Source organism: Carcharodon carcharias, chromosome 8 (assembly GCF_017639515.1).
Source record: "Carcharodon carcharias isolate sCarCar2 chromosome 8, sCarCar2.pri, whole genome shotgun sequence".
Lineage (NCBI taxonomy): Eukaryota > Metazoa > Chordata > Chondrichthyes > Lamniformes > Lamnidae > Carcharodon > Carcharodon carcharias.
In genome coordinates, this window is record NC_054474.1 from 24,712,456 (window position 1) to 24,740,041 (window position 27,586).

Here is a 27,586-nt window from a genome sequence, read left to right on the forward strand (position 1 = left end):
AATATGAAAATTATTATAGTTTTGTCACACCAATAAGAGACATCTTCCCTTGACGTTCATCAGCACTACCTTCACTGCATCCCCCGCATCAACATCCTGGAGGTTACCATGACTAGAAACTGAACTGAACCGGTCATATAAATATTGTGGCTACACTCAGTAGGTCAAGGGCAGCAGATGCATGGGAACGCCAGCACCTGCAAGTTCCCCTCCAAGCTACACACCATCCTGACTTGGAAATACATCACTGTTCCTTCATTGCTGTGTCAAAATCCTAGAACCCCCTCCCAAACAGCATTGTGGGTGTACCTACACCACATGGAGTCTCTGGCACCTCTAGAAGATGGCTTAACAGCACCTGCTAAAGGGCAATTAGAAATGGGTGATCAACGTTGGCCTTATTTGTGACGCTCACATCCCATGAACAAATGCTTTTTTAAAAGAGGAGCAGGGAGTTCTCCAGCTCTCAACATCATTACTCTCAATTAAACAGCAACTTGTATGGCACCTTTAACATAGTGAAATGCTGTACAGTTATTAATTGATGGTGAAACACTTTGCAGCATCCTGAGGATTATGCAGAAGGCAAGAAAACTGCCTACAGCATTATATGCAGAAATCTTACTGTCACTTCATGGGCAAATTGTCTTACAAAAGCACTTTTATGGTTTGCTATTGTGCTGTTTCATTTGCACCGTGCTTATTTCTTTAAACTCACTTTTATCTGCAAATATGGTGAGTTATAACCAGCAAAAGAGGATGTGGGACATGCTATACAAATTGAGCTTCTTCCTTTTTTGCTGAAGGCTGATTAAAGTCCTCGATGTGAAGGGAGGGGTTAGGGGAAAAAATTTTTTGGTGCGATGGAATCCCTAGTTTTGAAGCTTATCCCTATTTGAAAAGGGAAATTGAGAAAGGAAACTGACCCTAGTTTCTAAGGAAACTAAGATTGGAACTGAGATTGGAAACTAAAGCTTCTGGGGAGACAGAAACTGGTTGAAACCATATATAAAGGGCACTGAGCCATCAGAACTTTGATGAAGATCCAGTGGTGCGGTAGAGGCAGGCTGATGAAGAGAGGGTCGATCCAGAATGGGCACATATACAGCGCCGCAGCTGTTTCTGATAATTGGTGGATTTACACCATCCAGAACGAGACGTGTAGAAGACCGTGCCTGTGAAGTCTGGTTGGTTGTGCACTGCTGTCAGCTGGGGACCAGACTAAATCCTAAAAGAGGAGCTGAAATTCTCCATGAGGAAGACAGAGTTTTGAAGAATTGAGATTGATGACACATATGCTGAGCGGATAGCCAAGCCAATTCTTTGGACCTGCCTTAATTGTATCTGCTATTTAATGTGTAATTTACAGTTTATAATTGACTGCAGTTTGCCTGTTAATTCATGTTTAACTTGTATTGATTTTTGGTTTTGGAGTGTAGGTAGTTACCCAAGTTAGTATTTAGTGTTTGCTTGATTTGACTCTTGTATAGTAAAAAATATTTTGTTTTAAACCATGGAATCTTGTGCTTCATTCTTTCAGTATAAATAACTGAGATTTTGGATTTCTTTTTTAAAAAAGTTGCTGGTCTTGACTGAGATCATAACATTAGTTATTGAAGTATGCATACCTCATCAGACAATGAGCAAGGTAAAGACCATTGCATCTTTTGAGGGAATTTTTTTTTGTTGTGCTGTAATCACGTGACCCTGTGGAAACTGTAGAGATATAAAACACATGCTGTACTTTGTAACCTTGTATGCAATTAATTTGCAGCAATAAAAATTTGATCTTTGTTTTACACTGGCAATCTGATGAATGGAGAATTGCTGTAGTGATTTGAGTTTTGAAATTGTGTCACAGCATTTTTTGTGAGTGGACCTTTTCTCTTCCCTTCCTGCCTGCCCCATGCACACAAATTGGAAGCTGTACATTTTACATATTCTACCATTAACCATTAGCCCATTTGCAACAATCTGTGCGTTGGTCTTTAAAATGTACGAACGTACATATAATCAGCTTGGCATGTCAGAGTCAAATAATTTTCGAGGTTTTACGGGTTATAATTAACCAAAGTACATATTTTAAGCTTAAAGTGAATTTAAAGAAAAGCACTGTGCACACGAAACAGTGCAATTAAATAGTCAATCCTAAAGAGCTTTTGTAAGAGAATCTGGCAAAGTTCCTTAATATAATGTTGTAGGTGAAGTGGCCTTCTCTTGCCTCCTGCAGAATGCTTTGTTGACTACCTCCTCTATAAAGATTTAGAGACAATTGCTTGTTAGTACCAAATTTGACCTACCATTTAGCATTTATCAATGAAGTCACACCAGGCCTACTTTGTAGGAATGCAGAGTTTTGAGTGAAGTAATCATTTTTTCCCCTATTCTCTGTGTAGCGCCTCCTAGTATATTTCAGAGGAATTCTGGCAAGTGATTTGCATTTGGGGATCAGGAGATGAGAAAAAGGGTGCAGATACCTTTGTAGATTCTTTTTTGCACGCCAATAGATTTAAAATATAAACTTGCATTCCTAAAGCACCTTTTTCAACTTCTGGTCATCCCATTGTTCTTTGCATCCAATGAAGTACTTCTGAGGTGCTGTCATTATTGCAGTGTAAGAGGTGCAGCAGCCAATTTGCACCCAGCAATGTCCCACAAACAGCAGATCACCTGGTTTTCTGCGCTTGGTTGATGGACAAATATTGGGAGCTTTCCTGGTCTTTGCATAGCACTACAGGATATTTTGTGCATGGACTTCAGTTTATCATTCATCTGAACAAGACATCTCCGCACTGATGTGTCGACCTGGACTATGTGCTCAAATCTCGAGTGGGGCTTGATTCCATGACCTGACTAAGGCAAAAGAACTAAAATAAGTCTGTTTCATCTATCCGCCTTAGCAGCAGCACTCTTGCAACTGAGTCTCAAAGTTGTACCTGCAAGTTCTGATCCAGAGACTTGAGCACATAGTCTACAGACTGATACTTCAGCATGGTACTGAGAGAGTGCTGTACTGTCAGAGGTGATGCCTTTTTGATGAGATCTTAAACCAAGGCCAGTCTTCCCTTTCAGATGGGTATAAAAGATCCCATGACAACTATGTGAAGAGGTGCAGGGGAGTTTTAAGTGGTGTTCTGACTAATATTTATCCCTCAATCAACATAACTGGAGGCAGATTATCTGACATTATATAAATCATCTGAAATACCAGAAGGAGACAGGGGGGTGTCTGTTGAAGCACTTGGCATGTTCACAGAATCTTCAGTGTCTTAATGTTCTGAAGCAGAGAATAATACATTAAAAGTGTACTTTCATTTTTGGCTCAACTAGTTTTTCTGTCACTTCACGAACATCTTAAATGCCTACAAGTTCAAAGTGCTGTGATTCCATTCATTCCACTCATTTTTAGACTAACCAACCGATGAATTGTTGCATTTTCTATGATAATGGTCCTGCAACTGGAAATGTCAAAAAGTGGTGGGGACAGAGATTGGAAAAATTATGTTTTAACTTTTCACCTTTGTGTTTTGTCAAATATATTAAATGGATGGGCTGGTGTGTGATGGAGGTGGGGAACAGAGTGGAGGAGTAGTCAAATACCAAGGAATTGTTGTCTTCACTTATTTAGCAGATGTCATTTACTGAACATGGAAATCCCTATCAAGCTTGTCAAAGATATCATTGTATGAAAAATATCGGGCCTTCAGTTGCTACCTTGCCATGACAGTATGGCACCATTTACTGAGCCTGAGCGTTAACACATCATAAGCCTCTGCACTTTTACACCAATGTGCTGACTCTTGAAAAAATTCTCAAACTAAGCATTATTTTGAAAAGGTGATGCTTCACACAACATGAATTTTACTTCTGGAAACTTGATTTGTGAACCACTGTACCATATTCAATCTATTTTACCATTACTTTGTCGAGTAACTGGAAAGATATTGGCCTCCGCTCTGGACAGTTAGCCCTGAAGCTTTCATACACTGATACCCCGATAAGCAGGTGATCAAAAATGTGTCAATCTCTTGAGACACTTAAAGTTCCTTGTTGATTAGAGCTGATATCAAATAAGGGACTCCATAAGTTTGTAGATCAGAACTGAATAAATCATTTTACATTTCAATGTTCCCCATCAGGAATTCTTGAAGTTCTTTCATTCTTTGTTAAATAATGAGACTACTGAACATACAGCCTCTCACTTGTTTATATTGAGTATTAATATAACAATATTTATCTGAAAGTATTTTGTTTGCTTTAGAGCCTCAAACACAAGCAGTTTTGGTCTCCATATTTAAGAAAGAATATACTTGCATTGGAGGCGTTTTGGCGAACGGTCACTGAATTTTTCCTTGGGATGAAGAGGTCCTATGATGAGAGGTTGAGTAAATTGGACTTGTATTCTCTGGAGTTTAGAAGAATGAGAGGCCACCTCATTGAAACGTACAAAATTCTGAAAGGGCTTAATAGGGTGGACATTGAGAGATTGTTTCTGCTGGTTGGGGAATCTAAAACACAGGGACACAGTCTCAGAATAAGGGGCCAAAGGTGGGGAATCTTTGGAATTCTCTACACTAGAGGGTTGTGGATGCTCCATCACAGAATGCATTTTAAAGCTGTCATAGACAAATTTTTTGGTCTCGGGGAATTAAGGGACATGGGGAGCGGGCAGGAAAATGGAGCTGAAGTCCACGATCAGTGATGATCATATTGAATGGTGGAGCAGGCTTAATGAACCATGTGGTCTACTGCTGCTCCTATTTGTGTTTTTGTGTGTACTCATTAGGTTACAAATGGTTGCATTTTACTTTAGGGCAGATAGTTTTTAATCTTCTGTATCCTCTACTTTAAGGAATGGATGCCCCCTATGATGGAGCAGAGATAACACTGGTTACAGAAGAAATTGAAGGCTGTTACAGTTGCACAAAAAACTTTCCACCCAAAAAGAAAAAAAAATGGAAAGAACAAAGTGAGGATGGGGGTAAAAAAGGCAAAAAGCCCAGGTAAATAACATTTCTTTATCCTGCAGAAGGTACGATTCATCGGAAATCTCACATATCCTAAAACAGTCAAGTTTGATTTAGTGGTGGTGTCTCAATCATCCTGTTTGTATCTTTAATGGGTTGAACCTGTTGACTGGAGGCAATCTAGGAGCAGATATTCTGTGCAGCTTTCCGGCCAGTGATGTGATTATCTGGATGGTTAGGATTCTTTTGAAGACATATGCAGTACACTACTTTGATTAACTTCATCATGTGAAAGTTTCTCACTTCAATTTCTTTATTGCCATACAATAGTACCTACATCAATGATTTGCTTTGGTTCAGTAACAGCCTGAGTCCAGATCTAGTTCGCTTCAGTTTGATCCATTTGGGTTTTAACAGCTCGGTAAGGCTTCTATTAAGAGTTGTGTCTTTTCAAAATGACATGTTGTAATATTGGAGAATTCTAGCACTGTCCACACATTTAATGTTGCTTCTTAAACATTGGACATATATTGAAGTTTAGATTGATGCAGAAATCAGATAAATCTAAACAAAATTACTGATTGGGCCTGTACTAGGATGTTGTCTAGCTTTTGATACCTTACCTTCAGAGGGATGCCAACACCATGGAGAGGCTAATGAAAAAAGCATATGAAGATTGTATCAGGGATGCGATGCTTGAGTTATTAGGAGAGACTAGATGACATGGTCCTCTCTTCACTAGAACCAAGTGAGGTGAGAGATCTGATGAGTTCTACAAAATTATGAGGGATTCTGATGTGGTAAATAAGGTAACAGAGGACACAAATGCAAAGGTTGTTCAATAACAAAACTAGAGGATAAGAGAAACTAGTGAGAATAGCATCCATGATCGCTTCAAAAAGTGAAGTTGATATATATTTGAAAATAGAAAAGTGATGGGAAAGGGCAAAAGAATGGAACAAATTGGATAGTTCTTTTAGAGAGCTAGCACAGATGCGATGAGTTGAATGGCTAGTACTATGCTTTTCCAGAAGTCATAATATCAGTCTTTATCATAGTAATACTGGCAGATGTTCAAAGACACTTGCATATGGTGCTCCCAGACTTGGTCTGACCTTGCAAAGCAATGGGAAATATTTGTGCTTTCCACTTGGGTGACCATGGATGCGATCAGTCTGGTGTATGATCTATAGCACTGAATTGGGGCACTTAATGTAGTTTAAAAACAGAAATTGAGTTCTTATGTATTTTTTTTTAAATAAACTCTTTCTAAATCTGATCACAATAAACTGCTTAATTGTACAGTGGATTGATTATTCTATGACATTATCATGCCGTACTTTTTTTGAAGTTAATCATCTGTGCATTTCCCAGCCACATTGTCTTGAGCAGAAATGTGAAGTGATACATTTTGGAAAGAAGGGAAGATAATAGTAGACTATTACTATACTATTTAAAACTTTAAATAGTAGAGGAGCCAGGAGTCTTTGTGATTCCAATTTGCAAATTTTTAAATGGGAACCAGAGCCTGATGGGCTGTAAGCAAAAGAGCACATGAGGTCCTAGCGATATAAAATAAAATAGCAGTGAGGCAATGCTACCCCTGTACAAATCATTTAGCCTACTGTTTAGATATCTCATTTTAGGAAGGATGTCAAGGTCCTGGAGAAGTTGTAAAAGAGACTCATTTAGTTGATATCAAGGATGAGGAGTGTTAATTATGAGGAGAGACCATGGAAACAGCAGGTCTTTAATTAGAACAGGAAAGGTTAAGGGGAGATCTGATCAAAGTGTTCATAAAGTATAAAGGGTTTTACAATTCGAGAAAAAATAACGGACCAGAACTTCCATTGCTAACAGTGGCGAATGTTGAGGCGTCTGTATTGTTATGCTTTAGGATCAGAAGTTAAGACACTGTAATTGCCCGGGAAGTTGAAACTTCTGTAGGGCATATTTGCACTGTCCTGGAACTCCACAAATGTCTCTTTGATCTCAGTATTGAAAGCTCGGACTAGGAAGGTGCTACTTACCCAGATACCCTCGAATTGTTACACTATTGGCCTTTGGTGTAACTCAATGATTAACAGCGTAACTCAACCCCCCCCCCCCCCCAACCTGACTGCCACACCTAGAACCCACACCAACTCAACCGCCTACCCACCCTGACCTGATTAACTGCCCACTCACTCACCCACCCAGAAGTCCCAGCTGGAAGGAAGTAAAAAGTGGGGGGGGTGCAGCAGTCTTCTCAGTCATCGGCGATCGCCCCAGCATTCCCGCAGATCAGAAGTTCTGGGCCAATTTCTATCAGTAGATGAATCAGTAACTAGAGGGCATAAGTTTTTAAGATCATCAAAATAACAAAGCAATGTTAGGAGAATTTTCTTTTACCCAAAGCATTGTTTGGTTGTGGAATAGGCTATCAGAACCATTGGAATCCATAATAACTTGTAGAGGGAAATGGATAAGCTGGAGTGGAAAGTGGAGGAATGGGACTGAGTAGATAGCTCTTTCAGAGAGCCAGCACAGGAATGATGGGCTGAATGGGCTTGCTTATATGTTGAAAAATTCTATGGTTCACAGACTTGAGTGGGAAATGCCAGTATTGTGTTTGACAAAATAGCAATGCATATAGAACTTTACAATATTTTCTGATTTGATAGCCTTGTAGCTTGTTTTTGAAGCTGACTATTTGTAATATGTATTTGGATAAAAACCCTCATCCTCATCATATTTTAAGTCTTTTTGTTGGTCTGAAACAAAACTTCATCTTTATTTAGAAGTCTTGCGGCGGCTGTTGCTTGGCAAATTTATCCATTAAGAAGCTGATGTATAGAAACCAGTAAAGTACCAAGGTCAATCCCCATAGCTAAAAACAAAAAAAACTGCGGATGCTGGAAATCCAAAACAAAAACAAAAACAGAATTACCTGGAAAAACTCAGCAGGTCTGGCAGCATCGGCGGCGAAGAAAAGAGTTGACGTTTCGAGTCCTCATGACCCTTCGACAGAACTTGAGTTCGAGTCCAAGAAAGAGTTGAAATATAAGCTGGTTTAAGGTGTGTCTGTGGGGGGCGGAGAGAGAGAGAGAGAGAGAGGTGGAGTGGGGGTGTGGTTGTAGGGACAAACAAGCAGTGATAGAAGCAGATCAAAAGATGTCAACAACAATAATACAAAAGAACACATAGGTGTTAAAGTTGGTGATATTATCTAAACGAATGTGCTAATTAAGAATGGATGGTAGGGCACTCAAGGTATAGCTCTAGGGGTGGGGAGAGCATAAAAGATGTAAAAAAAAATAAATAATTTTTTTTTTCTTTTTCTCTTTTTATAATGGAAATAGGTGGGAAAAGGAAAATCTATATAACTTATTGGAAAAAGAAGAAGAAGAAGAAGAAAAGGAAGGGGGAAACAGAAAGGGGGTGGGGATGGGGGAGGGAGCTCACGACCTAAAGTTGTTGAATTCAATATTCAGTCCGGATGGCTGTAAAGTGCCTAGACGGAAGATGAGGTGTTGTTCCTCCAGTTTGCGTTGGGCTTCACTGGAAAAGTGCAGCAAGCCAAGGACAGACATGTGGGCAAGAGAGCAGGGTGGAGTGTTAAAATGGCAAGCAACAGGGAGGTTTGGGTCATTCTTGCGGACAGACCGCAGGTGTTCTGCAAAGCGGTCACCCAGTTTACGTTTGGTCTCTCCAATGTAGAGGAGACCACATTGGGAGCAACGAATGCAGTAGACTAAGTTGGGGGAAATGCAAGTGAAATGCTGCTTCACTTGAAAGGAGTGTTTGGGTCCTTGGACGGTGAGGAGAGAGGAAGTGAAGGGGCAGGTATTTTATCTTTTGCGTGGGCATGGGGTGGTGCCATAGGAGGGGGTTGAGGAGTAGGGGTTGATGGAGGAGTGGACCAGGGTGTTCCGGAGGGAGCGATCCCTACGGAATGCCGATGGGGGGGGTGAAGGGAAGATGTGTTTGGTGGTGGCATCATGCTGGAGTTGGCGGAAATGGCGGAGGATGATCCTTTGAATGCGGAGGCTGGTGGGGTGATAAGTGAGGACAAGGGGGACCCTATCATGTTTCTGGGAGGGAGGAGAAGGCGTGAGGGCGGATGCGCGGGAGATGGGCCGGACACGGTTGAGGGCCCTGTCAACGACCATGGGTGGAAAACCTCAGTTAAGGAAGAAGGAGGACATGTCAGAGGAACTGTTTTTGAAGGTAGCATCATCGGAACAGATGCGATGGAGGCGAAGGAACTGAGAGAATGCGATGGAGTCCTTACAGGAAGCGGGGTGTGAGGAGCTGTAGTCGAGATAGCTGTGGGAGTCGGTGGGTTTGTAATGGATATTGGTGGACAGTCTATCACCAGAGATTGAGACAGAGAGGTCAAGGAAGGGAAGGGAAGTGTCAGAGATGGACCACGTGAAAATGATGGAGGGGTGGAGATTGGAAGCAAAATTAATAAATTTTTCCAAGTCCCGACGAGAGCATGAAGCGGCACCGAAGTAATCATCGATGTAACGGAGAAAGAGTTGTGGAAGGGGGCCAGAGTAGGACTGGAACAAGGAATGTTCCACATACCCCATAAAGAGACAGGCATAGCTGGGGCCCATGCGGGTACCCATAGCCACACCTTTTATTTGGAGGAAGTGAGAGGAGTTGAAGGAGAAATTGTTCAGCGTGAGAACAAGTTCAGCCAGACGGAGGAGAGTAGTGGTGGATGGGGATTGTTCGGGCCTCTGTTCGAGGAAGAAGCTAAGGGCCCTCAGACCATCCTGGTGGAGGATGGAGGTGTAGAGTGATTGGACGTCCATGGTGAAGAGGAAGCGGTTGGGGCCAGGGAACTGGAAATTGTTGATGTGACGGAAGGTGTCAGAGGAATCATGGATGTAGGTGGGAAGGGACTGGACAAGGGGAGAGAGAAGGGAGTCAAGATAACGAGAAATGAGTTCTGTGGGGCAGGAGCAAGCTGAGACGATCGGTCTACCGGGGCAGTTCTGTTTGTGGATTTTGGGTAGGAGATAGAAGCGGGCCGTCCGAGGTTGGGCGACTATCAGGTTGGAAGCTGTGGGAGGGAGATCCCCAGAGGAGATGAGGTCAGTGACAGTCCTGGAAACAATGGCTTGATGTTCAGTGGTGGGGTCATGGTCCAGGGAGAGGTAGGAGGAAGTGTCTGCGAGTTGACGCTCAGCCTCCGCGAGGTAGAGGTCAGTGCGCCAGACAACAACAGCACCACCCTTGTCAGCGGGTTTGATGAAAATGTCAGGGTTGGACCTGAGAGAATGGAGTGCAGTAAGTTCAGAGAGAGACAGATTAGAATGGGTGAGAGGAGCAGTTTCTCAGCTTGCTCCTGCCCCACAGAACTCATTTCTCGTTATCTTGGCTCCCTTCTCTCTCCCCTTGTCCAGTTCCTTCCCACCTACATCCGTGATTCCTCTGACATCTTACGTCACATCAACAATTTCCAGCTCCCTGGCCCCAACCGCTTCCTCTTCACCATGGACGTCCAATCCCTTTACACCTCCATCCCCCACCAGGATGGTCTGAGGGCCCTTAGCTTCTTCCTCGAACAGAGGCCCGAACAATCCCCATCCACCACTACTCTCCTCCGTCTGGCTGAACTTGTTCTCACGCTGAACAATTTCTCCTTCAACTCCTCTCACTTCCTCCAAATAAAAGGTGTGGCTATGGGTACCCGCATGGGCCCCAGCTATGCCTGTCTCTTTATGGGGTATGTGGAACATTCCTTGTTCCAGTCCTACTCTGGCCCCCTTCCACAACTCTTTCTCCGTTACATCGATGATTACTTCGGTGCCGCTTCATGCTCTCGTCGGGACTTGGAAAAATTTATTAATTTTGCTTCCAATCTCCACTCCTCCATCATTTTCACGTGGTCCATCTCTGACACTTCCCTTCCCTTTCTTGACCTCTCTGTCTCAATCTCTGGTGATAGACTGTCCACCAATATCCTTTACAAACCCACCGACTCCCACAGCTGTCTCGACTACAGCTCCTCACACCCCGCTTCCTGTAAGGACTCCATCCCATTCTCTCAGTTCCTTCGCCTCCATCGCATCTGTTCCGATGATGCTACCTTCAAAAACAGTTCCTCTGACATGTTCTCCTTCTTCCTTAACCAAGGTTTTCCACCCACGGTCGTTGACAAGGCCCTCAACCGTGTCCGGCCCATCTCCCGCGCATCCGCCCTCACGCCTTCTCCTCCCTCCCAGAAACATGATAGGGTCCCTCTTGTCCTCACTTATCACCCCACCAGCCTCCGCATTCAAAGGATCATCCTCCGCCATTTCCGCCAACTCCAGCATGATGCCACCACCAAACACATCTTCCCTTCACCCCTCCTATCGGCATTCCGTAGGGATCGATCCCTCCGGGACACCCTGGTCCACTCCTCCATCAACCCCTACTCCTCAACCCCCTCCTATGGCACCACCCCATGCCCACGCAAAAGATAAAATACCTGCCCCTTCACTTCCTCTCTCCTCACCGTCCAAGGACCCAAACACTCCTTTCAAGTGAAGCAGCATTTCACTTGCATTTCCCCCAACTTAGTCTACTGCATTCGTTGCTCCCAATGTGGTCTCCTCTACATTGGAGAGACCAAACGTAAACTGGGTGACCGCTTTGCAGAACACCTGCGGTCTGTCCGCAAGAATGACCCAAACCTCCCTGTTGCTTGCCATTTTAACACTCCACCCTGCTCTCTTGCCCACATGTCTGTCCTTGGCTTGCTGCATTGTTCCATTGAAGCCCAACGCAAACTGGAGGAACAACACCTCATCTTCCGACTAGGCATTTTACAGCCATCCGGACTGAATATTGAATTCAACAACTTTAGGTCGTGAGCTCCCTCCCCCATCCCCACCCCCTTTCTGTTTCCCCCTTCCTTTTCTTCTTCTTCTTTTTCCAATAAATTATATAGATTTTCCTTTTCCCACCTATTTCCATTATAAAAAGAGAAAAAGAAAAAAAAAATTATTTATTTTGTTTTTTTTTTACATCTTTTATGCTCTCCCCACCCCCACTAGAGCTATACCTTGAGTGCCCTACCATCCATTATTAATTAGCACATTCGTTTAGATAATATCACCAACTTTAACTTTAACACCTATGTGTTCTTTTGTATTATTGTTGTTGACATCTTTTGATGATCTGCTTCTATCACTGCTTGTTTGTCCCTACAACCACACCCCCACTCCACCTCTCTCTCTCTCTCTCCGCCCCCCACACACACACCTTAAACCAGCTTATATTTCAACTCTTTCTTGGACTCGAACTCAAGTTCTGTCAAAGGGTCATGAGGACTCGAAACGTCAACTCTTTTCTTCTCCGCCGATGCTGCCAGACTTGCTGAGTTTTTCCAGGTAATTCTGTTAAGGTCAATTCCCAGTCTACTGATTAAGCGAATTTCAACTGAGACAGTGATAAGGTCTTTGTAATTAAAGGAGAAACAAGTCAGCCAAGATTCACAAAAGTCAAGACATGGAAAAGGCATTTTGGCCTATGAAAGAGAATTTGTAAAAATGCATCCATATTTTTGATGAATGGTCTTGTTTTAAATAGTATTTTAAAATTTAATTTTGTCTCAAAATTGTTTCATTTGTGAGATAACTTCATAGTGGGTGTATCTGACCTTCTCCCAACAACTACAACTTATACAATGCCTTTAATGTAATGGAATGTCCCAAGGCACCTCAAAGGAGCATTACAAAACAAAGTGTGACACTGATCGACATAAGGAGATATTAGAATTACCTGGAAAAACTCAGCAGGTCTGGCAGCATTGGCGGAGGAGAAAAGAGTTGACGTTTCGAGTCCTCATGACCCTTCAACAGAACTAGGTGAATCCAAGGAAGGGGTGAAATATAAGCTGGTTTAAGGTGTGGGGGCGGGGGTTAGGGGAGAGAAGTGGAGGGTGGTGGTGTGGTTGTAGGGACAAACAAGCAGTGATAGAAGCAGATCATCAAAAGATGTCACAGACAACAGAACAAAAGAACACATAGGTGTTGAAGTTGGTGATATCTAAACGAATGCGCTAATTAAGAATGGATGGTAGGGCACTCAAGGTATAGCTGTAGTGGGGGTGGGGGGAGCATAAAAGATTTACAAATATTTAAAAATAATGGAAATAGGTGGGAAAAGAAAAATCTATATAATTTATTGGAAAAAACTAAAGGAAGGGGGAAGAAACAGAAAGGGGGTGGGGATGGAGGAGGGAGCTCAAGACCTAAAGTTGTTGAATTCAATATTCAGTCCGGAAGGCTGTAAAGTGCCTAGTCGGAAGATGAGGTGTTGTTCCTCCAGTTTGCGTTGGGCTTCACTGGAACAATGCAGCAAGCCAAGGACAGACATGTGGGCAAGAGAGCAGGGTGGAGTATTAAAATGGCAAGCGACAGGGAGGTTTGGGTCATTCTTGCGGACAGACCGCAGGTGTTCTGCAAAGCGGTCGCCCAGTTTACGTTTGGTCTCTCCAATGTAGAGGAGACCACATTGGGAGCAACGAAAGCAGTAGACTAAGTTGGGGGAAATGCAAGTGAAATGCTGCTTCACTTGAAAGGAGTGTTTGGGCCCTTGGACGGTGAGGAGAGAGGAAGTGAAGGGGTAGGTTTTACATCTTTTGCTTGGGCATGGGTGGTGCCATAGGTGGAGGTTGAGGAGTAGGAGGTGATGGAGGAGTGGACCAGGGTGTCCCGGAGCGAACGATCCCTACGGAATGCCGACAGGGGGTTGAAGGGAAGATGTGTTTGGTGGTGCGCACTGACCTCTACCTCACGGAGGCTGAGTGTCAACTCGCAGATACTTCCTCTTACCTCTCCCTGGACCATGACTCCACCACTGAACAACTTAGTCTACTGCATTCGTTGCTCCCAATGTGGTCTCCTCTACATTGGAGAGACCAAACGTAAACTGGGCGACCACTGTGCAGAACACCTGCTGTCTGATCGCAAGAATGACCCAAACCTCCCTGTCGCTTGCCATTGTAACACTCCACCCTGCTTTCTTGCCCACATGTCTGTCCTTGGCTTGCTGCATTGTTCCAGTGAAGCCCAATGCAAACTGGAGGAACAACACCTCATCTTGCGACTAGGCACTTAACAGCCTTCCGGACTGAATGTTGAATTCAACAACTTTAGATCTTGAACTCCCTCCTCCATCCCCACCCCCTTTCTGTTTCTTCCCCCTTCCTTTTGTTTTTTCCAATAACTTATATAGATTTTTCTTTTCCCACCTATTTCCATTATTTTTAAATATTTTTAAATCTTTTATGCTCCCCCCACCCCCACTAGAGCTATACCTTGAGTGCCCTACCATCCATTCTTAATTAGCACATTCGTTTAGATAATATCACCAACTTCAACACCTATGTGTTCTTTTGTTCTGTTGTCTGTGACATCTTTTGATGATCTGCTTCTATCACTGCTTGTTTGTCCCTACAACCACACCACCCCCCTCCACTTCTCTACCCTAACCCCCCCCCCAACCTTAACCTAGCTTATATATCACCAGCTTGGATTCACCTAGTTCTGTTGAAGGGTCATGAGGACTCGAAACGTCAACTCTTTTCTTCTCGGCCGATGCTGCCAGACCTGCTGAGTTTTTCCAGATAATTCTGTTTTTGTTTTGGATTTCCAGCATCCGCAGTTTTTTTATTTTTATCTAAGGAGATATTAGGTCAGATAACTAAAAACTAGGTCAAAGGGGGCAATTTTAAGGAGTGTATTTGAGGAAGAAAGCAAGGTAGTGAGGCAGAGAAGTGTAGGGAGGGTGTTCTAGAGCTTGGGGCCCAGGCAACTGAAGACATGGCCACCAATGGTGGAGTGATTAAAATCGGGGGTGCTTGAGGGGCCAGGTCTAGAGGAACACTGGTATCTCGGAAGGTTGTGGGGCAGGAGCAAGTTACAAAGGTAGGGAGGCGTGAGACCTTGGATGGATTTGAAAACAAGGATGAGAATTTCAAAATCAAGATGTTGCTTAAGCAGGAGACATTGTAGGTCAATGAGCCCAGGGGTGATAGGGAAATGGGACTTGCTGTGAGTTAAGGCATGGTCTACAGAGATTTGGATGACCTCAAGTTTACAGAGGGTAGAATACGGCAGACCAGCAAGGATTGCATTGGAGTAGTCAAGTCTAGAGATAACAGTGGCATGAATGAGGGCAGCTGAGCTGAGACGGGCAAAGTCAGGCAATGCTCCAGAGTTGGAAAAAGGAGGTGATGGCATGACTTTGAGGTCTAAAGCTCATCTCTGGATCAAATGTGACACAGTGATTGCGAACAGACTGACAATCTCAGGCTGTTGCCAGGAAGAGGGATGGAGTCGATGACTAGTGACTGGAGTTTGGAGGACCGATGGAGAATGATGGCTTCAGTCTTCCCAATATTTGAAGGAGTTAGTTAACTGCTCACCCAGTACTGGATATTGAATAAACCGTCTGATAATTTAGCAACAGTAGAGGAGGCAAGAGAAGTTATGGGAAGTAGAGCTGAGTGTCATCAGCATACATATAAAACCTAACACTGTGCCTTCAAATAATGTCGTCAAGGGACAACATTTAGATGAGAGATAGGAAGGGACTAAGGCTTGGACCTTGGGGGACGTCATAGGTAATAATGTAAGAAGAGATGCTATTGCAAGTGGTTCTCTGATTATGATTATATTGATAAGAATGGAACCAGTCACTGAAATGACAACAGTTTTACTAAACTTCTGCTATTTTTGTTAATACCAATGAACTGCGTGGAAATTGTTTTTTAAACTGTCGTTTGTTTGTTTCAGGCCAGCATATTTACTATACTATTATGATACTCATTTAAAAGTGCAACAAGACTTTCCGAATTTGCCCCGGTCTGAGATAAACAAGAAAATCAGTGAAAGCTGGAGGCGGCTCAGCGTTGCTGAAAAGGGTATTTACCTTGAAAAGGCAAAGCTGGAAAAAGAAGGAATAGATCCGGTAAAACCTTTCTTTTCTAGCTGCCATGGGTAGAAGGGCAAAATATTTTTCTGCCTTTAATTTCTTTTGTAAAATTCCCTAATAAACCCCTTCTCTCCTCCTAAGAGGGTGGGCAATCGTTCAGCATCCAGTGGTGCCAAAGTGTGTAAGAGTAAACTGCAATAATTTGTCTTTTTATATTTCCTTCTCTTTCATGGGCAAATGGAATTAATAGGTTATGTAATGGTTGGGGAGCATGGGAGGAAGTGGCCAGAGACAGCCTGGCCAATGATCAAAGCATCTGTAGTGGATAGACCACGAGTGATCATGAGACTGAGGGGGCAGCTGTGGTTAGGGGAGTTTCTGTGGAGGAAGAAAGAGTGGGAGGATAAAGAAATTATAGGAGGGGACTAAGGGTATCCAATAGTACTTTTGAAGTCACCAAGCTGATGGAGTCTCCAGGTACAGAGGCTAAAGGAGGAGATTTCAGTGAGAAACTTGAGCTTGAGAGGGCAGTACACAACAAAGATTTTAAATGAGAGGCAAATTGAATGAAGGACCTCTGGCCTGTGAGCTCAGCAACATGTAATCATACCTGCTGAGTATGCGAAAGTTCTAAAATTACAATCATGTTAGTTTCCCTCTCTAACGATAGTGTTTGGCATAAAACAGCTTTTTCAACATTTCATCAGGTTGTGATGTTAACTCTAATTGTCCACCTTCAATCACTTAATTTTACAATGAATTGAAATACTTAAATATTACTTGCTCAAAACAAGTAATTTAGAAACTGTGGCATTTACTGGATTGTATTTATCTATAATTAAAAATTATTTCTAGATTCACTTTGCAGAGATTTATTTCAGTCGCTGTGCTGGTGTCATCAAACGTGAGCAACCCAAAGTATTGGGTGTCGCCATCTGTACTTAAAAAAGAAATGCTGTCAACAAAAAGATGAACCTGAATATGTCTATTTCTTATTAAAATAAGCTATATCTAACTGAAGAAAAATAACACTAAAGTTCTCAAGACTTTAGTTTTAAGTTGAAATAACAACTTATTATTTAGCCTTTTCTCTGTGTGATGTCATCTGGGCCTCTTAGTCTAATGCCTAACTTGCAAGTGATTGCACCGAAATAACATTTATCAGCTGCGCTCTCCAGCCATGCTATTGGCATTAGTATAATAAATTATTTTTTAGCAAAAGTGGAGACTTAGCCTCTTTATATTGGTTTTTGAATTTAACCAAAATGCTGTATAAATGGATTGCAGTCACATTGTGTTCTTTTTTCTCTCTACAGAGTGATAATCTAACCAGTGCATCAACTGGTGTCCCTCCAGCTGATATTCCAGGATTCCGCAAAATTCTTCCTCGTTCCAGTTATATTATAATTCCCACTTCTAATTTATCTGGAGATGGAAATGGTCAGCAGCTGGCACAGTCTCCCACACAGAGGGGAGGTGAAGGCAATGCCACCTGGCAGACTCTTACCCATGACACTATACAAAGCCTCTTTACAGTTAGTAGCACACTTACAGACTCTGGCCATATTGATAGTACCGAGGAGAGCATCGCTATTGATGGAATTACCGATGAAGCTTTCATTCACACCGAAACAATGCAGGAGATTGTTACATCGGAGATGCTGTCTCAATTTTCCAATTCAGGAGATGATAAAGTGGCAGGAGAACTGGCCACAAATGAGACTTCTTTAGAATTAACTCATCCTTATGACTCCCCTTGTGTTGTCATTGAAGGAACCTTGATAGGTACAGGCAGTGATGCCTCAGAAAGTGTTGCCAGCTGCACCAACCAGCAAACTATGGAGCCTAATTCTGTGATAGCAGTTTTGTCAAATCAGAGTAAGCCAACAGGAAGTCTCACTTCTCCTCATAAAGCTCTAGGACAGGCTGTTGGCATTGATAACAAACAGGTAGGAAACTGAATTTGCTTTGTCCACTCCTCACATCTCAAAGTAATACACTGAGATTGCTAACAGATGTTTTTAGATTGAAAGTGAGCCATAAGTATAAGGACCAAGTGGAATTAATGCCTTCCACAAGCAGCAGCAAGTTGCATTTATATAGCACCTTTAATGTAATAAGACATCTCAAGGACTTCACAGGGGAAATATAAAACAAAATATACTGAGCCACAACAGGAGACATTAGAGCAAATGACCAAAAGCTTGATCAAAGAGGTAGGTTTTAAGAACTGTCTGAAGGAGGAAACGCTGTAGAGGCAGAGAAGTTTACAGAGGGAATTCACCTCACCACACGGTCGTCCATGGTGTAGCAATTAAAATCGGAAATGTTCAAGGGGAGCACAGGTACCTTGGAGGGATGTGGGCCTGGAGAAGATTACAGAGGTAGGGAGGGGAAGGTCATGGAGAGGATTGACAACAAAGACGAATATTTTAAAATTCAGAAATTACTGGGAGTGAGTGTAAATCAGCAAGCAAGGACAACGGATGAATGGATTTGAAGTGAGTTAAGACATGGACAGCAGAATTTTGGATTACCTCAAGTTTTATGGAGGACTGGAAGTTCCTTGGAATAATCAAGTTTAGTAACAAAGGTATGGATGAAGATTTCAGAAGCAGATGAACCTAGGTGGGACAGAGTCAGGCATGTCAGAAGTGGAAATAGGCGGTCTTAGTGATGCTTTAGATATGTGGTTGAAAGCTTATCTGTGGATCGGATATGCCACCATGGGTACGTACAGCCTGGTTCAGCCTCAGACAGTTGCCCGAGAGAGAGAGACAGAACCAGTGGCTAAGGAGCGGAGTTTGTAGTAGGGCTAAAGACAGTGGCTTCAGTATGCCTAATATTTAGTTGGAGGAAATTTATGCTCATCCAATACTGGATGTTGAAAAAGTAGTGTGCCAATTTAGAGACTGTGGAGAGGCGGTGAGGAAGAGCTGTGTTGGTCAGCTTACTTGTGGAAACTGATGTGTTTTTGGATGATTTCGCTCCAGCTGAGGTCATATGATTATGATTTTTTTTTACACGACCCTGTTACACCTCCAATTGGTTGTTACATTTTCCTATAATACAACAGGGAGTACACTTCAGAAATACTTCAGTGGTCGTCAGTGCATTGGAATGTCCTGAGCCCGTGAAAGGTGCTACATAAGTGGAAGATCTGTCTTTAACTCTAATATTTATGCAGTTGAAGTGACAGAATAGCATATTTCCTTGTTAGGCTTTCCTGCATCTTTGTTATTGTTTGGCTAGTACAGCTGTACTGGTGGGACATTCTCTAAATAAGAGAAAACTTAAAAAAAAGACAAAAGCTCTTTCCCCCATTGGCATACTTCTAGGAGATCTGTGTGAATGCTGTGCTGTCCACCTAATTGCAGTGGCTCTCTGTTTCTGAGGAGCATATACCTGCTTTATTTTTTAATTTATGGTAGTTGCTGTCTGGGTTCTTTGTAGTATCTTTCAGATAGAAATTGTTATGAAATTAGAAAAAGCATTTAAAATATGACATTGCAATTGCTGCTCAACAATCACATCACTAGTTTATAAACTAGGTGGATAATTTGTGTCCAGATCTCTGCCCATTTTGCTATGTTCCCAGTTACTGGGAGTTGTGCAACAAAGTTTGTAGAGTTCAATATCATTTTCTAATCCAGAGCCTTGAGTTGATAATTTAGGCTGGCCCTTCAGTACAGTACTGAGTGAGTGCTGGACTGTCTGAGATGTTTCTTGGATGAGATGTTAAACCGAGCCTTCACCGACGCTAGCACTTCTCAAGATGAGCAGGGGAGTTCATGTCTCAACATCACCCTTACAAAAGGCATTTATCTATTCATTATTACATCTCAGACTGGCCACCACATTTCCCTACATTGTAGCAGTAAATGCACATCAAATATACATCATTGACTGTAGAAAGACCCAATATAATTGCAAATTTTTCATAAATATCTTACCTTATAAGCATCACTTTTAGTCTAACTCCTTCATCCATCACTGTGACTGGGTCAAAATCCTGGAACTCTAACAGTACTGTGTACCTACACTACAGCAGTTCACGAAGGCGGACTGGACTGCAGCAGTTCACGAAAGCAGCTCGCCACCGCTTTCTTATCAAGGGCAATTAGTTTAAGCAATACTGCTGGCCTTGCCAGCGATGTTCACATCCCATGAATGAATTTTTAAAAATTAGAAACTGAAGATGGAATTGTGTGACTTGTTCCAAGTCTCCAGTCCTAGTGACCTTAATCTTTACTGATAATTTAGCGATCAGAATTTTTTTTGCACCAATAAAGGCCCTGTGCAGCGCTTTGGCCAGCCTTTGGATTTGAACTATAAGTGATTTTTTAAACTATTTTCACCCTCAATTTCCTAGAACCTGCTAGACTAGAACGTATTTATCTGTACAGAAAATTGAGTCTCTTTGTTTTAATGTAGTAAATTGGGGCCCAGAGAAGCACTTGTGACATGTGTACTGCATACAATTGGTTGTTGCATTTCCCTATAAGGCGACAGTGACTACACTTCAGAAGTACTTCAGTGGTCGTCAAGCACATTGCTACACCAGATTTTAGGGAGGGAGACAATGGGGATTTTAAAGGTTTTTGAGCCAAATTCGGGAAGAAACCTTTTTTTTTTTACTGACCTACTTGCACAAAAAGCATGAATGTATGATGGAAATTAGTAAAGTATATTTTGAATGATCCCTGTTTATATGTCATTATAAAGAAGTGATAGCATGAATTAATTTTCTCCATAAGGACTTGGGAGAAAATGTTCCAGCATCGACCACCCAGTTCCTAATGTTACCACTGACAAGCAAGCAATCAACAGCTCCAGCAAAAAAGGTCAGAACTCAAATTATACTATACCTTGGTTAAACTATATCTGAATATAAGTATGTAACAAACTTTGTAAGATCATCCTATTATATTTTCAGCTTTTTAAAGTACAGTTTCTCTCTTGGCAGCAGCCTCTGTTAATGCACATTGTACCTTTTATAACCGAGAAACTGTAACACTATTTGAATAATCTGCCCTTGCAGCTTGCATGACCTGAAAGTTTGGCAGTTGCCTTATTTGCAGTCGTGTGTGTTTACTGGAGTAAACATCTTGACATGCTACCAGTGTCACTTAATTGAGATTACCCTCAGCCTAGGCTATTAGTTTGTTGTATACTTTAGAGAATACATAAATACAACCATAACTAGAAAACTCTAATGGGCTGGTTTTCCTTGGTAAGCTACATACAATTACACAGGATATCCAGTACAGAAACAGGCCAGCTATTCTGTGTGCTGATGTCTATACTTGGTGCAAGTCTCCTTCAATTTCATTTGCCTCATCTCACCCTTTCAGCAAGTCTTTTTATTCCATTTTCCCATTTGCTATAATCTTGTTTCCTTTTGAAAGTATCTAAGCTATTTGCCTTAATCGCTTCTTGTGGTAGCAAGTTATAAATTTGAACAAATGTCCATGCAGCATTTCACTTTCCTCTGTTCCTAGCATCAGTGGTTTATATTTTCTGCGTTTATTTTGCTTTCAGATTTCCAGAATTTGTAGTGCATTCATCTAAATTTTAACATGAGGTATATAATGTAAATATTGCATTTAAAATCCTTTTTCCAAACCTATACTGGAACCAAAACAAAGCAATTGAACTGAAACCTGCTTGGCATAGCTAGTCTAGGAAATCTCAATCATTTGTTCATCCCTCGCAAAAGTAAAAAATAACTCCTGGTAGCAGATCAGCATAGCAGATGCTTATAGCTGGATTCAGCGTCCCCTCACTCAAATGCATATATCTCCTATTTTTTGAAAAAACTCTGATCTTCAATTTGTGAGATTAAGGAAAAGTATATGTTTTGACCATGATTTTCAGTGTTATAATGTCATTTAAAGGAGACATTTATAATGTAAATTTCAGTGCACTTATTCTTCTTGGGCCATGCTTGGTGTGAACAGCTCCGCTTCAGGGGAAGGGCACCAGCTTGTGATTTTAAAAAAAAAATCATATTGTTTAGTTATTAATTTGTCCATTTGCTCCTCAAATACTGACTGACGTGCTGAGCTTTCCAGCATTTTCTGTTTTTCTTTTCTGATTTCTAACCTCTGGAGTTTTCTTTTCCTTTTAATTTGTTTTCTCTGCATCTGGCTTGAATGGCTCAGTATGATGCAGAACATTGTTATTGAGTTGTAAACAGAATCACAGAATGATTATAGCACAGAAGAAGGCTATTCAGCCCGTTGTGCCTTTGTTGGCTCTTTTCATTCATGGGATGTGGGTGTCACAGGCATTTTAAGAGTCTGGACTCACATGTAGGCCAGACCAGGACAGCTGATTTCCTTCCCTAAAGGACATTAATGAACCAGATGTTTTTTTATGACAATCAACAATGATTTCATGGTTGTCATCAGACTTTTAATTCCAGATTTTTATTGAGTTCAAATTTTACCATCTGCCATGGTGAGATTTGAACCCTGGTCCCCAGAGTGTTACCCTGGGTCACTAGAATACCAGTCTAGTGACAATACCACTATGGCACTGCCTCCCCCAATTGATCCGAAAGAGCAATTCACTTAGTGCCACTCCCCTACCCCCTTTCTGTAGCCCTGCATATTCTCCCTTTTCAGATAATAATCTAATTCCCTTATGAATGCCTTTATCGAGCCTATCGGAAGAAGAAATACTTTTTGGGAAAGTGCTGTGTTTAAGACTGAATCATTCCAGGCCAAAGGACTCTTGAAAGTTCAAATGCTTGAATTTCACAGTCCAAGTATATTTTTACTTTTTCCCTTCTCTCTCATTGTTACCAGAATTGGTTTTGTCACTAGACGTATTTAACTCATTGGTTTACCAAGATGTAGGGAGAAAAACATACTTAAGCAAAGATATATTAATGTGCCAATCCTACACAACAATTTTATTTAAACAAAGCTTATAAGGAGCAGGACTGAGACATCCAGTCACTCTGTGGCACAGCACCTTTATGTTTACTCATTGTTTTTGAATTTGGAAATGTCCAAAAAAAGTTTCTGTGAATGTTGTGAAACTAATAATTGTGTTTTGAAATCCTTTTTGTTTTGTGCAGTCTATCTTTGCCCAGAAGACAACCTATACACGAAGAGGCCGTGGCAGTTGTCCAAATCCAAACTGTTTATTTACCTATGTCACAAGGCACAAGCCCCCACAGTGTCCAAATTGTGGAAAATGGCTGGGGGGGAAATGGATTCCAAAGGTAATTTAATAACATATTTGACAATGGTTAAATCTAGTTTTGCTCGCAACAGAGGCGCCAGGAACACCTGGGAGTAAACAAAAGCTGGCTTCATTTAAAATGACCATCTTTGAAACTGGACCTCGGGTGATCTTATTGTTAACCAGAAACTTCCCTATATATAATGATCTTAGGATAATTTATTGCTTGGACTAAAGATGAGGTGGTTTTCTAACCAATTTGCTTCCTAGAGCATATACATTTTGTAGCTCCATCATAAATTTATTTCTAGCTCAGAATATTCATTCACTTTAGATCAGGCTTGTCCAACCTTTTCACATGGGGGGAACCAGATTTCCATTATTCTCTTGCTCAAGGGGCTGATGAGCAAATTTTGAAATGCAAGGTTTGGCACAACATTAAACATGAATTTCAAAAAAAAATTTTGAGGTATGAATAGAAACAACTTGTTGAACAAAAATAAAAAGCCATCCTCTGCTATTCAAGCTCTTATTAAATATCTTTACCAAGGAGGTAGATGCTACCCAGGCCATGGTGACAGATGGGGAAACTCTGTCACTAGAAGGGTTCAAATTTGATAAGGGGGAAGTGTTGAATAGACTGTCGGTACTTAAAGCTGACAAGGTACTGGGTCCGGACTAGATGCATTGAAGGAAGGAAAGGAGAGCAGAAATTGCAAGGGCACTGGTCATAATTTTTCAGGCTTCCCTAGACTCCGGGGAGGTGCCAAAGGACTGGAGAATTTCAAACATTACGCCTTGTTCAAAAAAGGTTGTAAGGATAAGCCCAGCAGTTACAGACCAGTCAGTTTAACTTTAGTGGTGGGCAAGATTCTAGAAACAATTATTCAGGATAGAATTAGTAGTTACATAGAAAAATGTGGGTTGATAAGAAAGAGCCAGCATCAATTCCTAAAGGGGAAATCGTGTTTAACTAATTTGCTGGAGTTTTTTGAAGAGGTAAGAAAAGGTCAGTGAGGGTAATGCTGTTGACTTGTACATGGACTTTCAAAAGGCATTTGATACAGTGCCACACAACAGACTTGTGAGACAAGTTATTGCTCAAGTAATATAAGAGACAGTAGCAACTTGGCTACAAAATTGGTTGAAAAATAGGAAGTAGAGAGTAATAAAACTATAAGACATAGGAGCAGAAATTAGGCCATTCAGCCCATCGAATCTGCTCCGCCATTCAATCATGGCTGATAAGTTTCTCAACCCCATTCTCCCGCCTTCTCCCTGTAACCTTTGATCCCCTTACTAATCAAGAACCTATCTATCTCCGTCTTAAATACACTCATTGACCTCGCCTCCACAGCCCTCTGTGGCAATGAATTCCATAGATTCACACTCTCTGGCTAAAGAAGTTTCTCCTCATCTCTGTTCTAAAAGGTCTTCCCTTTACTCTGAGGCTGTGCCCTCGGGTCCTAGTCTCTCCTACTAATGAAAACATCTTCCCCACGTCCACTCTATCCAGGCCTTTCAGTATTCTGTAAGTTTCAATCAGATCTCCCCTCATCCTTCTAAACTCCATCGAGTATAGACCCAGAGTCCTCAAACGTTCCTCATATGTTAAGCCTTTCATTCCTGGGATCATTTTCGTGAACCTCCTCTGGACCCTCTCCAGGGCCAGCACATCCTTCCTGAGATACGGGGCCCAAAATTGCTCACAATATTCTAAATGTGGTCTGACCAGAGCCTTATAAAGCCTCAGCAGCACATCTCTGCTTTTATATTCTAGTCCTCTCGAAATAAATGCCAACATTGCATTTGCCTTTCTAACTACCGCATCAACCTGCAAGTTAACCTTAAGAGAATCCTGGACTAGGACTCCCAAGTCCCTTTGCACTCCAGATTTCTGAATTCTCTCCCCATTTAGAAAATAGTCTATTCCTCTATTCTTCCTACCAAATTGCATGACCTCACACTTCCCCACATTGTATTCCATCTACCACTTCTTTGCCCATTCTTCTAACCTGTCCAAATCCTTCTGCAGCCTCCCTGCCTCCTCAATACTACCTGTCCCTCCACCTATCTTTGTACCATCTGCAAACTTAGCCAGGATGCCCTCAGTTCCTTCATCTAGATCATTAATGTATAAAGTGAAAAGTTGTGGTCCCAACACTGACCCCTGCGGAACTCCACTAGCCACCGGCCGCCATCCTGAGAAGGACCCCCTTATCCCCACTCTCTGCCTCCTGCCAGACAGCCAATCTTCTATCCATGCTAGTATCTTGCCTCTAACACCATGGGCTCTTATCTTACTGAGCAGCCTCCTGTGCGGCACCTTGTCAAAGACCTTCTGGAAGTCCAAGTAGATAACATCCATTGGATCTCCTTTGTCTAGCCTACTCGTTACCTCCACAAAGAATTCTAACAGATTTGTCAGGCATGACCTCCCCATGTTCAGTGGATATTTTTCGGGCTGGAGAAAGGTGTGTAGTGGAGTTCCCCAGAAGTTCATATCGGGACCCTTGCTTTTCTTGATATAAATGATCTAGATCTTGGTGTTCAGGGGACAATTTCAAAGGTGGTGGATGATATGAAGCTTGGGAGCATTGTAAACTGTGAGGAGGACGTAAAAAGGACTTAGACAAGTTGGTGGAGTGGGCATATAAGTAGCAGATGAAGTTCATTGCGGAGAAGTGTGAGGTGGTGCATTTTGGTAGGAAGAACATGGACGGATAATATAAAATAAGGGGTGGAATTTTGAAGAAGGTGCAGGAGCAGAAAGACCTGGGTGTACATGTGCATAGACCATTGAAGGTGGGAGGACAAGTGGAGAGAGCAGTTAATAAAGCATATAGTGTCCTGGGCTTTATTAGTAGGGGCATAGAGTACAAGATCAAGGAAGTTACACTGAATTTATATAAGACACTTGTTAGACTTCAGCTGGAGTATTGTGTACAGTTTTGGGTGTTACGTTATAGGAAGGATGTGAACACATTGGAGAGAGTGCAGTAGAGGTGTACAATAATGGTTCCAGAGATGAGAAAATTCAGTTACAAAGATAGATTGGAGAGGTTGGGACTGTTCTCCTTAGAGAGAAGAAGGCTAAGAGGAGACTTGATAGAGATGCTCAAAATCATGACGGGGCTGGACAGAGTAGATAGGGAGAAGCTGTTCCTACTCGTAAAAGGATCAAGATCGAGAGGGCACAGATTGAAAGTGATTTGCAACTGAAGCAAATGTGATGTGAGAAAAAACGCTTTCACATAACAGGTGGTTCAAGTCTGGAACGCACTACCTGAAAATGTGGTGGAGGCAGGTTCAATTGAGACATTCAAGAGGGTATTAGATGATTGTTTGAATAGAAAGAATGTGCAGGAGTATGGGGAAAAGGCAGGGCTATGGCGCTAGATCATAATGCTCATTTGCAGAGTTGCTCTCTCTCTCTCACTCACTATCTATCTTTCTGTCTCCCCTTTCCATCTCAAGCACACACACTCTCTTTCTCCCCCTCTCTGACACACACTTTTTCTCACCCAACTCACACAAACATACCCACCGGCAGCCTCTTTGCACCACCCCCCGCACCCTCCCCGCAGCCTCTTCTCTCTCCTTTGGGCCCAGCAGCCTCTTCTCTCTCCCACTGTGGGCCCTGTAGTCTCTTGCCTCTCTCTCGGGCCCAGCAGCTTCTTCTCTCTTACCCCCCCCTCTGGCCCTGCAGCCTGCTCTTCCTTTGAGAGCTTTCCTTTGAGAAGGAGCTGTATCTCCTTGTGGGTTCCTTTTTGTGATTGTTAATTGAAGTTGAGAGTTTAACAGTGTTGGTGGGGGGTGGTGCCGGGTGGGAGAAACATACCTCATAAAACATTTTATATGTCTACAATACTAAAAATAGACTTTGAGATGAAGCTGATGCATTGTTTAAGTAACTTGCATTTTTAAGAAATCCTGTTTTGCATGTGGACTATTAGAATATTGATTTTGATTTGTTTATAACAGGGCAAGGAATTGCAGGTACTAAATGTACGTGTGGAATGTAACCAAGAGAAGGAAAGCAAGGTATATTGTAAGGTATATTTATTGTCCTGTTTCTCATCAAGATATTTTTTTCCTATCAAAATTATTTGTGTTAAATGTGATTATTTCAAGTTCAGAAATTTGTAACTAGCAACTGAAACTTTTCCAGTTTTCAAAATCCACTCTTTAACACATTAGTGAAGCTGTTTTTATATTGATCATTCACGGCAAAGGATGGTTGAGAGATTGAACTATATAAATGTACTGGATTAAAAACGTTTTCTTCATTTAAAGGATTTGGAAACTTTTGAACTTCACCAAACCTCCAAATAGAGGAGGCCTTTCTAATTTTGAGTGCCTTTAAAAGGGAAATTCATACCCTTGGAACTGTTTGCTCTTAAATTTAAACAGAATCATGATCAGTTTTAATGTCCTTTAGTGTTTTGGTGCCAGAGTGAAAAACAGCTTGAACATTAATTTCTCTAAAAAAAAGCCAAGTA

General features: G+C 41.9%; 1 protein-coding gene across 3 annotated transcripts in view; it reads left to right on the forward strand.

Annotated features, from left to right (window-relative positions):
* Positions 1-27,586, forward strand: part of hmgxb3 (HMG box domain containing 3) — a 94,379-nt gene that overhangs the window by 14,493 nt on the left and 52,300 nt on the right. For 2 of the 3 annotated variants that reach the window (XM_041194113.1, XM_041194115.1), the window contains exons 2-7: positions 4,853-5,003; positions 15,752-15,926; positions 17,207-17,839; positions 20,648-20,734; positions 22,978-23,124; positions 27,069-27,140. In XM_041194113.1, the coding sequence (XP_041050047.1) occupies positions 4,855-5,003; positions 15,752-15,926; positions 17,207-17,839; positions 20,648-20,734; positions 22,978-23,124; positions 27,069-27,140 (1,263 nt within the window). In that variant the 5' untranslated portion in view covers positions 4,853-4,854. The remainder of the gene's footprint in view (positions 1-4,852; positions 5,004-15,751; positions 15,927-17,206; positions 17,840-20,647; positions 20,735-22,977; positions 23,125-27,068; positions 27,141-27,586) is intronic. The other variant, XM_041194114.1, reaches the window with a different exon arrangement.